Raw genomic sequence first — 19,714 nt, 5'->3', positions numbered from 1 at the left:
ATGTTATATTAAAAAATAAAGATTAAATTTGGCATATCAATTGAACCTCTGATACTTGCAGTTTCAAAAAAAAATTATTTACAAATAATTATATATAAGAAATAATTTCCAAGACTACTTAAGACGTGTATTTGGCTACACTCAAAAAAGCTGAAGTGTCAACCAAAAATTCAATTATCTAAAAATAAAAAAATTTTTGTTGTTGCAATTCACTATTATTGGACACCTCTCTATCAATTATAATATAATAAGGGTATTATAACTTTAATTTTTAATTTTTTTGTGGGTTTTAAGTTCAATTTTATTTAATTTTAAACAAAGTAAACAAAATCCAATTGACCTATTAGTCAACAAAAAATCTTAAACGAAATTAATTTTTGTCATTAAAACAAACGAACTCATTAATTTGTATTTATTTGAACTTTTGTAATATTATCCAATTCACCTTTCTGTTAATACGAAATATATGGCGTTTTGGATTGGTAAATCTGGATTTAATCTAAATTTACTCTAAATCCGTAAAATTTTGTTGTCAAATCGTATATTTTTAGAGTAATCTAAAATTTTTGTTGTTGTGTTAGTACATATTTATATTTTCCATATATAAAAACTATATCTATTCAAATCACAATTTATTCATCGTCATATAAAACAGCTGTTAATTTCAGGGTAATCTTGTTACTCTGGCATAATATCTAGAGTGTTATAAATTTAACTCGAGTGTTATACAGAATTACCAATGGAAGATGAAAATTGCACTAAAAGTGAATCTCGATTAAAAAAGTTTTACCAATTGAAAACACCAACAGTATACCATAAAACCGTTTTTAGCATATAAATTTTAAATACAAACAAAACACACTTTCCGAACACTTCATCTGTGCATTCAGTTGGGAACAGTTTTTATTTTGTGAACGCAGAATTGAGATTTTGTTTTTGTGTATACATACTTGGTATAGTAAAGTGATGGTCGCCGACGCAGTAGAATAAGACTTTTGTGTTGTTTTAATTTCTCGCTTAAATTATTCTGAATATTAATTTATATTATATATATAATTTATTAAATTTGGTGAGTTAAATAATAGTGTAATACTTTGAAAATAAATCTAAAGTAAAAAGTGTTTTATAATATATAAAAATTAAATTAAAAATAATATGTCTAGCCTGAAAAAATAAGGAAATTAATGGAGTTCAAGTTTTATTATTTTTTCTTAGCGCTGCTGGGGCGCAGCGTATGTGTGCATACGTTTAAAGTAAACACAAAAACAAAATACATTGTAAAAAAATAGTACAGTATAAAATGTGCTATGTGTGTGTGTGTATGTGTGTTAGTGTTTTGTGTAACATAGCAAACAGGTTTTTGGGAGTTGCTTTTGGTTAGACAACATCAAATGTAAGCGCATAAACAAGAAATTCAAGACAAGAAAAAAAACGTCAACGTTGTACGTCGCAAGACAAACGGAGCGAGTGTAGCATGAAGTGGCTTCAAATACAATAAAAATAAAATATCCATAAAAACAACTTGAAGTGAAGAAAAAATAAATTAAAAATTCAACAGAAGTGGCGTTACAGGTGAATTGAACTGTGGTAGGGGACCCAATTATAATACACAAATACACTGCAACAAACAGCAAACAACAAAAACAAAATAAGTAATTAAAACAAAATAGAAATAAAGATAAAGGACTGCAAGCGTTGCCATAAAAGTGCAATGACAGCTAGAAGAGCTATAAAACAAAAACAAAAACAAATGCAATATAAAAAAAAAATTTAAAAAGAAAAAGGAAACTAAAAGGAAATGTTCAGTGCAGTTCAGCTCCAGTTTGATAAGCTTAAGCTTCTCTCGTGCATAAAATGTCCACAATTGTGTGGCTTTGCTTGTGTAAATGTGTGGCTTCAAATTAAATAAAAAAAAAAACAAAAACCAACAAAAAACAAAGTGAAAAAAACAGTAGCTTGACATAAAAACAACTCTTTTTTTTCTGTGCTTTAATATGCAAAACAAAGTTTTCGAAAAAGAGAAAACACCCACGTTGGTGCGGTGTGGTGTGGTGTGGTGTTTATTGTTATAATAAATATTTTATATTTTATTTAACATAAAATTTCTGAATGAAATTCTATATTTGCGGAGGTTAAATTGTGTTCATATATGTTTTAAATATTAATTTACTATTTGAGTTGCTTCGAGTTTACGTTTATTTCATTCAAAACCAACCTTACGTTGTGAACCCATAACTTCCACGGAGGCGGGGGTTTTGGATGAATCATGTTACAAAAACCGAGCGGGTGTTAAATTCGTTTGCCATGGCTAAAAAAGTGGTTAAATGCAGTGCTCATTGTGGTGGTTTTTGCTTAATAATCATTTTAAAATTATAATTGCTATGAATCCCCACTCATCAACAAGTTTTCTGGATATCGTCATACAGGGTGTCAAAACAGCAATACTGGTTTGCTTTGATTTAAATAAAATATGTATTTTTTTCTTAATAAAAATATATGACTCATGAAGGGTACTTCCATGTATATGCTACTTTCGAATGCTTTTATGTTGGGTTGGGTTAGAATACTTAAATAAAAGAAATAAAGATTATTTAACCCATATAAGTTTACTTTTAAAAAAGGTCATCAATTATAACGGAAAGAAATAATATACAGACAAACTTTCATAACTCGAAGTACCATTTTGCAAAGAAAAGGTTCGACTTGTGGAGACGTCGAGTTAAATAAATTTTTTGTAATTATATGTAAATTGCTCTCTAAACCCTGTTGCACTCTATTTAGTTTCAAATTTAGAAAATTTGAGTTATAGAAGTTCGTGGTATGGTAGTTTAACTGTACATTCTGCTCAAAAAGTACTCGGATTTTGTAAATAAAACACACAAATTTAAATTTTATTCCAAATTTATTTTATCTCCTTCAAAATATGCTCCTTCTAAAGCGATACACATATGCCAATGCTTAACCCAATCTTCCATACACTTTTCGTAGGCCCGTGAAGGTATGGCTTTTAGTTCCTTCAGCGAATTCTCTTTTATTGACTCAATCGATTCAAGACGCGAAGGGGCAATTTGAGTTTCGAGAACAGGAAAAAGTCGCACGGATTCAGATCTAGCGAATATGGTGCCTGAGCGATGGCAGTGATGCCGAATTTGGTCAAAAAATCGCGTACAACAAAAAATCGCTAAATGCACTACATACACAATTTCCTCTTCTCTTACTACCATTAGCTTTCACATTCTAAACCATCTTATACGCCTTCTTATTCTCTTTTATATTATATGCTTAATAACTCTCTAGCTTTGGGTCCAAAGCTAGCCTTTCTTAGTATGTGTAGTTCTGCATATATTTTTACAATTGTTAAACGTACCTTAATTTGTTTTGGTGTTGAACTGAAGTTATGAGGTATGGTTAGTGTTTATAAGGGGGAAGGAGTCAATTTCTTTTTTAAATATGCCGTATATATTTTTATAGCTATTGACGTTTAAGTCTTAGTATGAACTTTTAAGGTTTACTTTGGATATTTAGGTCTAAATATCGATGTTTAGGTCTTTGTAACGACGTTTAGGCCTTTTGACGTGTAGGTCGATGGTGGATGTGTTCCATGGTCTTATTTTACTTACTAGAAATTTGATTTTATTTTAGTATTTATATGGGTTATGTTATGTTAAGCCTTTTCCGAGTTAGTGCTTCTGGGCACTTTTACTCTATGATAGCTGGGGGGATTCTGCATAGTCCTGATTATCTCACTGACTAATTTGAGTGTTCCTGATAATCTTTATGATTATTCAATGATTGATCTAAGATCTGCGTACCGCCCCGTGCGGTTAGTAATTACTCTGAGATTAGGTGAGATTAGAGCTCTCTCCCTTATGTATTTTTTGACCGGATCTATTCCAAGGTCTCTTAGCATGTCATTCGTGCGGATGTACCATGGTACTTTGAAGAGCCTTCGGAGAGCCATTAACCCATTCATAAGGATTAAGCGTCTAATTTGTTTCTTAATATTTGCAGTACTGCATTGATTTTGCGGTTCTGCGGTTGCTGGTTTAAATTTGGGATGTTTGTCTATTTTATGGAATATTTAAATGATATATATATTAATATATTTTCTAACTATTGAGTTAGAAATGTTCTAGTGGAAATTTCAAAGTTTAAAAGACATTAATATATATGTTCGTACCATGTGTCACTTTCTGAGTGCTTACTTTTACCTCAAAGTCCAAAGGTTCAAAAACTTTGGAGCTAAAAAAAATGCCAATAAGCCATTTATAAAATATAAAATAATTTTTTTTTAAAAAATAAAATATTCAATATCCAATAAATGACTAAGTAATATTTCAACATAAGTACTTCTTTCAACATAGTAAAGAATATTAAAAACTTGATAAAATAATATTGCTGATTAATAAAAAAAAAATTAAAAAATAATATAGTAATAAAAAGAAAACAAAAAGGAAAATGACTATAAACTAATAAGTATTGTAGTTAAAGATTATAATTATATACAATTAAATACATATTTCGAAAATATCCACAAAGATTTGATAAGTTTCCGTCACTCGCAATGACTAAAATAACCGACTAATGTAACTAATTTTTTATATATATTATAATTGTTTATCGTCTTTAACAAACATTTAATTATTTAATTAAATGTTTAATTATTTGTTAAAATAAACTTGAATTCAAGGTTGAATGGAGTAAATGGAGTCATGTATTTCCAGATTTTGACCAAACGAACACTAAAATTTTGGTTAAAATTTAGTCAACATTTTAAAAGTGCGATAAATTATACATTTTGTGGTACATTATATATTCTTATGTAATCCAAAAAAAGAAAAAACATATATGTGTATATAAGTATATACTCATTTATACATGTAATTACAAAATTTGTATGTTGTTGGGTATAAAATTATGAGTTTGTCGTACGAGCAGCACTCGACTTTTGATAAACAACTTTCGACAAAGCACTTGCGCTCTTCCGGTTCATTGTGGGTCAATTTAAATTAATTTTATTCTTTTAAGAGTTGTGCTAAAACTCTTAGAAGACTCAGTGTTTAGATTAAGCACAGAATCTACTAACCTTGCCCCCTTTTATTTTATGCAAAGTAGGTGACACTTTTAGCAAAATGTGGGCCATACATAGTTCAGGTCAAAATTGGTTCAGATACTCGACGAGACGTTTATGCTTTATTGTATCTTGCACTTTACACTGAACTTTGCTTGAATGTTGACTGACTCAGCTTCATTTTCATTGCTAACATTTAGTAAGTGTTAAAAAAAAGCAATAACTTTTTAATTGTTTATATAAAACTTATATTTTTTATTAAACTTTAGACGTAACCTTTGCAGAAATATTGCTGCCATTGAGTCTTAATAAATCGAATTGCCTTCTTTGCGTCTAAACTTTTTCCGCTTTTCCGTTTTTCCGTTGTTGCGTTTTTGCACAAAACGCTGAATATTGCAAAACGTGCATATGAGTATAAACAATTACTTCCTTTGCATAAACAATTATTTTTACTATTAGTATCCGCAAGTATTCCAAGAATGATCATCCATTTCTGAGGAATTCGGTTCGTAGTGGTTCGTAGCTCGTTTCGTTAACGTAAGCAATATTCTTACGAAAACCCCTAAACAAAACTGTTTGTCTTGCATTAATATTTCATAGTTAAATCGGAATTCTTGTGCCTTCAACTGTACTTAATTAATCGTTTAGTTTCATTGCTTGTAAATCTTTTTTTTCTTCTTCTTAATTTAAAAGTGATTATTTAATCTTTTTCGAGTGCAGTATTTGCTTATTCTATTATTTCGGTTTACAGCTTCACATGTGTGCTCTGCTCTGCTCAGCTCAGCTCAGCTCTGCTCAACTCGTTCAGTTATCTTCGAAGATAATCCCAACACAAATTTGAAGTACGTAAGTAGTGTGATGTGATGTATTGCTTATCTATAAAATGTGCATCTCTCGTGTTTGGTACATCGTGTTTTATATCTTCTAAAACAGACGGAGACACATAGAAACCTTTGTAGTATAAGTTTTTTATCTTATTTCTAGTATGATTAAGATAAAGTTTCTTATGAATTATAGGTTTTAATGACATATTTTTCAATAATTTTGTTAGCTGTAAAACATGTTTTATTAGTCAGACTTGTCGAGTATCTGTTTTTTTTTAATTGGAAAAAATCTGTATTTTGTTTATGTGGATTTACGTAAATTGTGTTTATAATTGAATCTGGTATAAGATTTATAAAAAAAAATTTTTTATAGATAAAAAAATTATAAATAAAAAAAAATATAAATAAATAAAAAATATAAATAAAAATTAAAATTAAAACTTAAAATTAAAAATAAAATTGTTGCCAGAGAGCAATAATAATATGGGATTGATACACTTTTAAGATTACTTTCTTATCTATATCTTATTCTTTGTTAGCAATAATAAAAAAATTTAGCGTACCCAATCCAATATCCAAAATCCAATCCAGTGAAAAGTTATTTTGAATTTATATAAGAACAGTGTAAGGTACAAGACAAAAGGTCCCCAAGATTACTTTCTTATCTATATCTTATTCTTTGTTAGCAATAATAAAAAATATAGCGTACCCAATCCAATATCCAAAATCCAATCCAGTGTAAAGTTATTTTGAATTTATATAAGAACAGTGTAAGGTACGAGACAAAAGGTCGCCAGCTCGTTTGACGTGGTAGTAGCAGAATTATGGGTCTAACACAGAAGTTTTTCTGTAAATTTAACTAATATTTCTTATCTGATTGTTGTACTTTGTTAGTAGTAACAAAAAAATATAGAACTACCCAATTCAAAACAGACTGAAAATTAAGAGAAAAGACAACACCCCTATGTTTATCGTTGCAATGGGAAGTCATGAATTAATGATATAATTCAACGAATTAACATCCAGCAGTTAATCACTGACTTGGTTATATCGTGAAAGTGGATGACGATACTTCAGTGATAAAGATATTTAAAGCGGTAGAGGTAGACCATGTTTACCTCTACATACTTCGACAAGCCAAAACCCGGTAATGAGTTGTTATGGCTAAATTAGGAAGAAAGGAAAAGGAGTCGCGACTTAACACAGAAGTTATTTTGATAAATTTTTCTAATATAACTTCATAATCGAATAAACTTTTATTATGGATTAATATAATAACGAGGCCCTATGCTTCAATATAATATAATATAATATAATATAATATAATATAATATAATAACGGTTCAAGATTTTAGACAATAGCATCCGTTTGTTTGATGAGGCCTCTGAGGCACAATATTAATTTGTTGAACTTTGAAATCTTTCTTACCTATATGTTGTTTTATGTTAACAATATTAAATTAAAACTTTGAAACTACCCATTCCAGTAAGGAGTAATTTTGAATTAATGCAATAGCGGTTCCAAGTACGAAACAAAACATCAACCGTTCATTTGATGAGACAATAACATATTTTGAGCACGACGCATGCATTTTTTTGCTAAACTGAAAATATGTAAATTTTCCCTAAACCCTAGGTTCTGGGCTTATATAAAAATTGCCTAGGGTATAACACAAGTAGCCAAGAGTTTGTTTAATGAGGTGTCCTGGGTGTGACAGGACACTCATTTGAAAGCAAATGATTTCAAAACCTTTCTTTCGTAAATCTTATTCCATTTTAACAATAATTATAAAACAAGAGTAGTTATGGATTGATACTATAGCGGTGCAAGTAGCACTAGAAGAAAAAAAGGGATTAAATTCATTTTAATAGCACTCTGCGACGTGGTTAAATGATTTCTTAAGCTAATATCTGCTTATATATTTATTATACAAGTTAACTGGAGATACGAAGTTTATATATTTTAAAATTAAACATTTTTATTAATCATTAAAAACCTCAGTCCCAACGATTTTTCCTGTGAGTAATTCTATTATTAATTATTAAAACTTTAATTTAATATTTATTTTATTTATAAGCTTGATGAAATAACTATGAACTCTATCATAAAACATTTATCATGTTTTAAGCTATGACTATATATAACATTTTGTGGTGAACTAATTTCTTTGTCCAAGAGGTAAAAACAATCTTATGGATAGAAAGTATATTATTAATATAATCTGATATAAAGGGTCGTATATGAGATTGTTCAATCTATTTTAAATATATGAATCTATGAAGCAAATTCCTTTAAAAATAAAAAAGTTTTATAAGAAAAAAATGTTCCAACATCAACGCGTATAGCAAAGCTGCCGACTCTACTATACAAAAGCTACAAGTTGCTCAAAGTCAGGCTCTCCGAAGACTCTTCAAAGTGCCTTGGTCCATCTGCACAAACGACATGCTAAGAAACCTTAGAATAGACCCTATCAAAAAATACATAAGGGACAGAGCCCTGAAATTATATGCGAAAACTGACAGGCTATCCTACTTAGCACTACCTAATCTTAGAATAATCACTCTCCGCACAGGAAGGTACGCAGATCTTAGATCAATCACTGAATAATCATGAAGCTTATATGGAATACATAAAAAAGTCATTGGGATGGGTAGTACCCCCAGCTATCAAAGAGTAAAAGAGCCTGTAGTACCCCCAGCTATCAGTAAAAAGTGCCCAATTGCGCTGACTCCAAAAAAGGATCAACATACATACATACATCAACGATTTATTTGAAAACTATATCTAAGTCTAAACTGATGAACCTCATTTTTATTACAGAGGTTACATTCTAAAATTATTCTCAAGTTTTGTATTTTAAGGTCATGCCACAAAAAAAAAGTATTTTAAACAAAAATCTGTATCTAAATCGATAGCTTATATAGCAACTATATCTAAGTCTATACCGATATGAATAAGAATATATAAATATAAGTACAAACGGTAGCTCTATCTAAATCTAAAACATCGGTTTAGGAGTAGGAGTACATAAACATATATACATTCTCCATAAAATTTTATTTGATAAATATCCTTCTAAAAACGAAGATTACTCATATCCGATGGTTCAGTTTATATGGCAGCTAAAGAAGTTATATAATGATGCGATTTTGGCAAAACCCACACATTTAGTTGTGGTTTATAAATTGTGTTTAAATACTTAATTGTAAATATATATGAATATAAATTTGAATACATTAGCTACCAAATTTTTTTTAAACATCTTCCTTAAGAACGGATATCACCCATATTAGATTGTTCAGTTTATATGACAGTTAATCTAACAAATATGGTTGGATATTATAAATTATGCATACGTTTTAAATTGGAAGTACGATAACTTCTACAATAACAGCAATGGGCGTTGTTTTGTGCCCAAACAGGGGTTGAGACATTCAAAACCCTAGTTTTGGAGACACCAACTACAGAGTAGCAAAACTGTTTCGAAAATTGGTTTAATCGAATGCAAAAATATATTGATTATCATGGAGGAGAATGTTTCCAAAAACAATATAACTATTTTCACTGATTCTTCACTGTGAGAAAATTCTTCACTGTGCGAGACAGCCCTCGCATAAATTATGAGGAATACATAAATTAGTCAGAGAGAAGGGAGAGACTCTGTAGAAACCTCCCAGTTAAGAGAGTGTAAAAGTGTCTAGTTGCGAAAATATCTCAACATAAGACAACATGTTTCAAACATCTTGACAAATCTAATATATCTTCACACTTTTTTGTGTAAATGATTTAACAATTAATTCCGTAAGATACAAAATTCATTGCATTACTATGACGGAACACTACTTATGGTAAAACAGCAGTTTACCTTTTCGGTAGTTTTAAGTATGTATGATAGGATATGACACACAAATATCGATACATCCTAATTAAATTGATTGAATTCGTTTATAATTGTATTTAGTAAGAATAATTCTTGTGTGATTATGACTAATCTTATGTCTAATTGAAAATAATCATTATCGATTAAGAAGGCTATCGGATTGATTTGAAGGTACTAAGTTGATCATTATTAACCTCATTCTAGTCTTGTACTTAAAACGATGATTGATGTTATCTCATTTATATTAAGTGTTAATAATAGATCTTAAAAGCGAACCTTTTGTTGATAACAAGTCATAAAAAAGCACTTTATGAGGGGCATTCAATTTAATTAAAATCCTGCATCCATACTTATTTCACCCAGTATTATTGTGATTACTAATCATTTGCGTTAATGAATCTTTTGATTATTTTTACTTTATTGACTGACTTGCCTTTCTAAAAATAATTATTTCTACAAGTAAAACTAAATTTAAACCAGAATTTATTGTTTAATGTAATGTAAGCCGCTCTAATCACAGCTTTTTTATTTTAGTTCGTTTCATTTGAAGTGTGATTCACCTGGCTGACACTTTTCGTACCATTAAACCTTTCCAGTAATTAGATTTACATGCATAAGCAATATTACCCAGCGGCACCATTATGCCAGCGCTGAAAAAGTAAGCGAGGAGGTAATAGCTCTTCGTTTTTATTTTTCTTTGTTTTCGCCATTTGTGTTCGACATAGGCAATTTCGGGGTTGAAATTATAAAAGAATGAAGAAGAAAAGCAAAGGAGTATTAAGAATTTCTTGTTTTGCCTACATTGTATACATTTAGTCTGCTTTTGATTTTAGTGAAGTGCGTGCAGTGAACAATTTTTAATTTTTAAAATCAATGTAAAATCTAAAAATATAAATAATATATAATTTGTGAATTTATCATAAACTCACTGTAAGTATATGCAAAATTAAGTAAATATATTTAAAATGATAATTGAAATTTTTGTTTTGTATTATGTAGATGCTACTGTGTCAAGAACGATTAATTGACCAATGTGCTGCGAATGCAGTCATTCTAAAGCAAGGGGTAAAATGTAGTCAGCTGTTTCAATTGGAAAATTTTACAATTCAAACTGAGGAGGATTTAATTCAATTTAATGAAGAAATCACTGCCGTTGAAGTAGTTGTAAGTTAAATTATATATGTTTCTTACTTTCAATTTCAACTTATTAATATTTTCACATGTAACAATTTTATTAACTCATACATTTCTTTTCATCTATTACGTTATTTATAGGCTGCATCAATAAGACGCGTTATGTTATTGACAAACAACTAATTACCCAAAAAATTGCATGGAATTTTGGAGAAAGTATACTCATAACTAATGGTATGGTATATTGTACATAATTTACTTTAGTGTATACAATAACATACTTTTGTATTTACAGTTGCTTTAAGGACAAATGGTAAGCCGGAACAAGTGATCGAGTCGAGTCTGGAAATCTCTTCAAGGTTCTAATAACAATTTCACAGAAAAATATTCTTTTATATAAATATGTAAATATGTTATATTTTTTATGTAAATATTAATATTTTAATTTTATAAAACATAAATATAAAATATAATTTATCCAAAAAAAATTTATAGTATTTTATTTAAAAATCAATAGCATAGGTAAAATTTAAAAGGTAAGCGAACATGTCAGCGCTGATATGTTGCATTACAAATTCGAAAAAGTAAGCTAACATGTCAGCGCTGATATGTTGCATTACAAATTCGAAAAAGTAAGCGAGCATGTCAGCGCTGAAATGTTGCATTACAAATTTGAAAAGGTAATCGAACGATTCAGCGCTTGCCCGCAATGACATGCACGTGTTAAAGTAATTAGGAGTTTCCTTTGAATAATCAGCGCTAGGCATTACCATTCAGCGCTGAGGGAATCGATTCCCTCAGCGCTGAAAGTCCCGCTGGGTAGTAGCGCAGTGTGTTGAGCATGGATCGTAACACTTTTTTGTTTTTCATCTATATATATACATATATATATATATGTATATCATATAATGTGTAAATAAATCAGTGAAGACCAAAACACAGCCAAATCACATTTAGCGATTCGAATTGCGTTTGATTTTAATTTAAATAAAATTAAAATTTTTTCTTTTGCCTAACTCGACATGCAGTCGATTCGCAAATTTATTATAAACAAATTCATTAAATAAAATGAAATAAAATTAAATAAAATTTTGTTGTTTTGTTGTTTCGCGATTTTACGTGTTAATTGATTAATTTCCATTTAAAAAGAAAGATATATTGAGATTCATATTTCATTTTAAAAATATTTGCGGACGTTTTGAAAAACTGAAAACCTAATAGGTTTTACAAGGTAAATATTTAACAATACATGTGTTAATTATATATCTACAAAATTAAATACATATATATATATACATAAGTGTATACATATAGAGTTAATAATCTAAGCTTAGACGTAAGCTTAAGTATGCAAAATAAAACGATTTAATAAGTAACTCGAGCTGTCGAGTTGCCGTATCTTTTACTGAATTTATTTACCTTACCATTGAAGGACACCGAAAATGTGTTTTAGTCTGAATTTGTTTTATAAGAGAACAAACACAACAGAAAACAAGTTTAGAAAATTTATTTTATTAAAAATGCAATACAATTCAGTACTGCAATTAAAATTTTTTCCTCACTTCGATTTGATTTGTGGGTGTGTTCGATTAACTATCAGAAAAAATTCAAAAGAATTTAGAAACACTTAACATATAATTAACGTAGACGTGATACTTAAATGTAGACAGATTTTTATTACTTCACACTCATGTATAATTTGAATTAAAAATAAAATGTGAAGTAACTTTTAATAAAAATTACACAGAATTGGAAATTATTGAAAACTAATGGTATAATAAATAAGTACTTTAACTCATAAATGGATAAGTGCTTTTAGAAATAAAATTTCTACATAAAATTATATTGCTTTTCATTAAGAAATTAATATAAACATTAACTTTTAAATGCTACTTTTACAAACGAAACTCCACAGGGAACTACCTAGTATATGTGGACGACAACTGCTTTCTTTCGTATTACTACTACAACTAGTACTATTGTCTATTTCCTCCAGTCGAGCATAGGGCCTCAATAACTCTTTTAAATCTGACTATTTACTGCTTCTCTGTAGATGTCGTTCTATGTTTATCATGCTTCAGCTAGTTTACTTTCTTCTCCATGTTTTCGCTGGCACGCCAGGTCTTCTGCTAACTTGTGGATTCCGTGCCAAAGCCTGCCTCGCTATGTTATCTCTCGGTTTTCTAAGGGTATGGTCTATCCACTTCTATTTTCTCATTTTGTTTTACTTTTTGAGTTGTTTGGTTTAACAGGCGTTAATTGGATACTTGATCTGACCATTGAATTCGATGTAGAAAAATACTTACATCCTTCTCTATATATATCTGGAGTGCTTCCATGTTTCACAGCCGTAGTGCAATATAGATTTCAGATTTGTGTTAAAGATTCGCAGTTGTTTCTATCTCCTGAGTTCATTGCATCTCCATATGTTGTTTAGTTTGCCAAACACGATTTTCGCTTTGTTGATCCGATCATAAATATCTTCTTTAGCTCCGCTCTTGTTAAACATAATGCTTCTCAGATAGGTAAAATAGTTTACACATTCAATTTCCTCTTCACCATTCACATGCAACCTTACATTTTGAGCTGCGCTGTATCCGCTCGCCATGGTTTTTGTTTTTTCCGTACTTATCCTTAAACCGGCAGACCCTGTTTGTTTGCTTATGACGGATATCATTTGTTGTGATTTATCATGTCTGTGACTTAGCAGCAAAACACCATCGGCGAATTCTAGATCTTGTAGACACTTAAACAGTCCCCATGTGACACGCCTGGTATTTTTTCTTTCTTTCGTACAGGTTGTGCGATTTGAAGCTAATCGCACGGGGGTCATGAGAGTGTAACTACAAACAACTGGGCCTATATTTAGTCCCATACTGAATGTAGGATCACCACAGTTACTATCTGGAATATATGATAGCTGCGAGTTGAGATAATAGGTTGAAGTCCAGTAAATGTTACTTCTACTTTATAATAGATGACTATCTAGTCCACTGTATATTACCTATACTTCATAAAAAATGGTCATCTTATCTATGAAAGGTAACAGCTGTGGTGAACTGTGCTACTTTTATATAATTCAGTTTATTAATTTTTACTACAATGATACGTAATTCATTATCGGTTTTAAGTGAAATGGGTAGCACTTAAATAAATATATACTATATGAGTTACTGTATGATATATTAGTGAACGAATTGTTTTTAAACTATAACTTTTGATATAAATTATTTGGCAGAATAATATAACACCAACAAACTCTTAAATCGCCATTAACCTGTACTAGTTTTCATTTAATAAATAACAATTACGTACAAATAATTTGACAAATATACGTTAATCTATGCTAATTAATTTTAACTTCTTTGTAAACAACAAATTCTGGTGTCAATATTAGTTTATCATTCATAAAACTGTGGGAATTACGTGTACGCCCTACCACAATATATATTTCTTGCTCACAGGTTATTCACAAAAAAAAAAATAAATAAATAAATAAATTGATGTACATTTGACCTTGATTATCCTATTAAAGGCTATGCGCCTGGCAAATCGTGAGAAAAACTATAACAATTTTTCAGTCAAGTGGGAATTACGTGTTCCAACAATGAGTTGGAGAAATTACACCCTTCACAGCAGCCATCGCTACCGTCACGTTGCTTATCAATAAACACCAGCGAAACAAAGCGGTGTCGCAAACTAACATATACCTCATACCAAAGACATTATGTGTAAGCATGTTTTCTAAGACAATATGGATGGCAGTGATAGGGAAAACCATGTACGTGATTTCCACACCATTTTCACACCAAAAAAAAAAAAAACAAAAACAAAAATGGAAAAAACAGAGGAAAATAACAAAAGCAAATGTCTTTATCGCTACAATAACAGAACGAATAATGAGAAATACTCAATGAAGGCAAGAAATGACAGCTAATAACATTGCTTAGCCTCTTCGGCACCGGCAAACCGCTAAGAAAATCTTACGCACTAGCACAGCACATCAGCTTGCCTCAGCGTACTTACCTGTTCCCAAGTCTGTGTAAATTAATTTTCCGAATGAGCCACGATTTTCCGAATGAAAATAGGTAAAAAGTGACAAATCATTTTCCATTCTATTCACTAGACGTTGTCACTCAGAAAAAGTACGTCGCCGGCTGAAGTACCGTCAATGGAAAAATAGTGACAAAACAGATTTTGCATTGTAATTTTTTTTTGTTAAATAACATTGAAGAGGTGCTTAAAAACTATAAGAAAAAACTTTCTGTGTTATTATTGTTAATTATATTATTTTTTATGTGTAAAGTATACACTACTCTACTCGTACATATAAAGAAAAAGTTGTGATAAATTTATAAAAAATTTAATGTTGTTTTTCTCTTCCAGATCTTTCGTTTTTATTGCGTTATCTGTGAATTACGAATTATTTGAATTTTATGCTGCCAGTGTCAAGCAATATGCACTTAATTGCAGCAGGCCCATCCCTTTACTGAGAAAGGGGGGCTCTTCAGTCACATTGCACTGAATCATCAACAACAAATGATCAAATGATCAAATGAACAGATGAACAGATGAAGCAACAATATTAGTAACAATAAAACTATTGTCAACAAATGGAATTGTGCAAATGAACCACCTTGCTGCAGTGTGTCCTCAACTATAACGTCCACAACAAGTAACGTCGAAATAATTGGAAAGAAAATTATATAAAAAAGTAAAAAAAAACCAGTCAACAAATTATATCAATTATATGAGCAACAATTACAACAATTACAATAGTTGACGCAACAAACAACAGCAACAAACTTAATTTAAAAAACAAATTTAGAGAGAAAAATGCATAAATTACAAGCTCTATTAAGCTTAGACGCTGTCATGCTAATTAGCGCGCTTTTACTGCTCACATTGCAGCTACACCTCTGCCCTGCGAGCGCTTGGATGCCCGATGTACGCCCAGATTTGCAACCAAGTAAGTTGGAATTCATTGTTTTTTTTCTTATTTTTTTTGCATTTTTTGATATAATTTTACTTATTATTTATTTACTGTTTTAATTTGGATCTGTTTTGCAATAATTAACATTTCCTTTTGTTTGCAAATAATTTATTATTTTATTCTAATTATATTACAGAACAAGATATTATTATCGCCAAGTTCTTAGGAAATACAACGGATTATTTTAAAATTTTGGATCATGACGATGCTACCATGCTAGTTGGAGCAAAGTAAGTATTTGCATAATAAAAACTATACACTTTTTAACAATAGAATATAGTATATACCATATTAAAGCATAGAAGCAATATTGTAGTTGTAGCCCACAACGACCTGAAAGCAATTATATAAAGGATTGTCACAATACTACCCAATTAGGTGGGGTGGGAAAATGTTATGGAGTAAGAAAAAAAAAAGAAACAAGTGAATGCTTATCTCTAACAAGTTTGAAAACTCTGTAAACTAATTAGAAACGTGGACTTACAGAACTCCACACAAAATTCGACAGAATGGAAGATAGATATTCTTCTATCTTAGAAGAATATTATTTGTCAGAAATTTGGTAACAAAACTATGAAAAATCGCTAATTGAGGTACATACAAAGTTATTTGATAACCTGCCACTGCAACTAACCAATCACACAGATGCAATATATTTTTCGAAAGTGGGGTTGCACTACAATACAGTTCTCAATAGATCTTAGTCTACCATTTCCCAAGAAGAACGACGGCTTCCGCATGCAGCAAGAAGTATCCTAGCTCAATTTAAATCAGAATATAGCCATATACTTAACAAATACTTGTCGCACATAAATGCGTTGATTTCTAATGCGCCCTCAAAAAGGAACTCTACCTTCCATAGTACCACCTATTTGTTTACCTGCCCCAACGCGCATACTAATCTGAATCCAATCGACATTTAGACACGCTCCATAAAAGTGGAGTTTTTCCGTCTTGATGGTGGTTGATTTCAATTTAAATCCCACCCATTCACATATTGACCCACATATTCGTGATATGATTTCTTATATGTACTTTGTTTTATAGATCTTTAAGGGTTGTTACAACAACAACATGAACTAATGAGTCTAGCGGTCATTCTTAACTCCGATCGTTTCCTTTTTCTTATTAACAGCGTAAGTTGGTTTAAAACTAAAATTTTTTTGACTAGGCTTGAGATATTAAAACAGCACTTTTACGCTACTTGGATAGAAGAGGAAAGTCTGCAGTAACTAAACCGAACTAATCAAGGGAGGAATAACACTAAAGGAGTGCTTAAGAATATTGAATCTAACATAAGTTTAGATAAAGTTGCCAACGAGAAGGACCCATAAATCAAAAGAACTCAACCAAGTTAGCAATTATGTTAAAGGAATAGGTAGGATTATTGAATCTAAAGTGGGTTCAGAGAGGGATCTTGTCACTTTAAAGAAGGGGAGCCATAAATCAAAAGCGCTTAAGCAAGTTAACAGTAAGGCTAAAGGAATATGTAGGGCTATTAAATAGGAGGAGCTATTAATCAAAAGAGTTTAAAGTTGTGTGTGAATTTAGACATGAAAACAAATTGGAGACGTTGTTTGGAATAAAGCTGTACAGCGGGGACAAATTGAGAATATATTTATTCTACGTCATAAATAACAGTTTAGCATTTAGTTAAATTCTGATTGCAACTTAAGAGGAACATGTCGTGCTGTACGTGGGCGATTTCTTTCATTCTTACGAATATCAGGCGGAAATCTTTTGTAAATCTTACTGTTAGATAACCGTTATTTCGAAGAGGATACTGTTTCGATATTGAACATTGAAGTTATCTCTGAAGGAGTCGTTAAATTAATGTTACGAAGAAAGGGTACATTCACTGTGGCGTCATTTGGATGTCCACCTGTGCAGCGCGAAAGGAGATATATTAATTAATAGCAAATTTTGCTCCCAAACAAGAAAAATTTTAGATTCCGCATAAAGATGATTAACATTCGACACGTGATGACAAGATATACCAACATTGCGCTATCGTTAATATTTAATTATAAGTATATATAAAGAAAAAAATTTCGCGAACTTGTCGTTACTTATTTGGGGTGCATGTGTTCCCAAGTTTGGTTCTTTCGAACCAGGTAGTACCTTGGTTTTAACGACATTTACTTCAAATAACAATATGTGCTGTTACGTTCTCAAAAGTGTTATTTTTCCATATACCTGTAATTTTCATTCATAAAAATATAGATATGACCATTATAGCATTTCATTATATATATTTGTAACTCGCAAGTTATTCAATAAAATAACAGCGCAATCGAGCACATTTAACCTTCATTATCTCACATTATATATGACCTTCATTGTCCCTTTAAATACGATGTACCTCAATAACCATAAAATATTTTACTAAATAGTTTTTTTAGAATGAACCCCAGCTTAGCTATTGTAAAGACAAAAGGTTAAAAAGATTTTTAAATTCAGATTTGGTAATATAACACAAGCAACTATATTATTATTATAGCTAAACATAAGATTTGTTAACTGCTTAATATCTAATCGGTATTGTAATTCAATAATATTCTTACGAATGATATTCAAAGAGTTTCATTTGTTTCTGTGAATTAGACTATTGAGTTATATATTGTTGTTACCATTGTCACCCATCGTGGATTTCGCGAAGTTTGGGAGCCTAAATAGAAGGAAACTACACAAAGTTTACATTTTGAGAGAGCGAGAGGGAAAAAGGTGAGAATTGTGATGGAACTTTGAGAGGAGGAATATGATAATCACAGATAAAAGGAAAGGTATTGGGATATGGATATTGGGTTGTAATCTATATTATGACTTCGAAATGATATACTATAGTTAGTTGCTGTTATCTCGATGAGATAAAGACAAATGCCATTTGGGCTGATAAGGGAATGTGACGCCGCATGTGACAATAGTTTAACAATGGACGGATTGTCATGAAGAGTATACGTTCAAGTCAGCTAAATACTAGTATGTGACGTTTAACAATTAAATATTTAAACAGTGACTTACGGGGAGTTGTAGAACAGTTATAAATGTATTATTTCGTAAGAAGTAACTATTAAGCACATACTGGAGATATATATCCCTGACTTTACTATACACTAAGTTGCTTGTTTGAAAGAATTCTCCGAGAAAATTTGTTTCTCTTCCTTAAAAATATAAGGCAGAAACCTATTGAGCTAAGATCTCAGCTGTAATCCATATGGAAAGTTAAAGAAGTTACTGCATTGCTGCATTTAATCATTAAATTAATTAAAAGACTCTAAGCTGGAGTAAAGAAGTGGAAGTTACTTATATTTTTGCTTACATACATATTTATTCGCTTACTTTCTATAGACTTACTTATTTTTATCATATCTTTGTAACTGATATATCTTTGTATCTGATCTGTAATTTTTATTGTACATAATTCCTTTATAAAGAAACTTTCTTATAAATAATGAATTTGTAATTTCTTTTAACAGAGATGTTATCTACAATATAAGTCTAAATGGTTTACTTGAGAATAGTCGTTTGGAGTGGTACTCATCAGATGCAGATCGTGAACTTTGTGCGCTAAAAGGTAAACACGAAGCAGACTGTCACAATTACCTGCGAGTTTTTGCACGTGTTAGTGATGGCAAGATCTTGATATGTGGCACCAATTCGTACAAGCCGCGATGTCGTCACTATAAACCACTAAGCGAAGTAAAACCAAATACAGCGCCTAAATATGAGATTGTGTATGATGTTGAGGCTCAAGGTCTTTGCCCCTATAGTCCAGCACATAACAGCACTTATGCATATGCAGATGATCAGC

The 19,714-nt window shown here is 30.6% G+C and overlaps 1 protein-coding gene across 1 annotated transcript in view; it reads left to right on the top strand.

Annotated features, from left to right (window-relative positions):
• Nucleotides 1-957: 957 nt before the first annotated feature.
• Nucleotides 958-19,714, top strand: part of LOC119674382 (semaphorin-1A-like) — a 21,837-nt gene continuing 3,080 nt past the window's right edge. The window contains exons 1-4 of the mRNA XM_038085518.1: nt 958-1,069; nt 15,297-15,879; nt 16,040-16,133; nt 19,380-19,712. Coding sequence (XP_037941446.1) covers nt 15,747-15,879; nt 16,040-16,133; nt 19,380-19,712 — 560 coding nt within the window. The 5' untranslated portion in view covers nt 958-1,069; nt 15,297-15,746. The remainder of the gene's footprint in view (nt 1,070-15,296; nt 15,880-16,039; nt 16,134-19,379; nt 19,713-19,714) is intronic.

The sequence above is a fragment of the Teleopsis dalmanni genome, chromosome 2 (genome assembly GCF_002237135.1).
Source record: "Teleopsis dalmanni isolate 2A chromosome 2, ASM223713v2, whole genome shotgun sequence".
Taxonomy (NCBI): Eukaryota; Metazoa; Arthropoda; class Insecta; order Diptera; family Diopsidae; genus Teleopsis; species Teleopsis dalmanni.
Note: the sequence above shows the minus strand (reverse complement) of the source record. Positions and strands in the feature narration are given on the sequence as shown.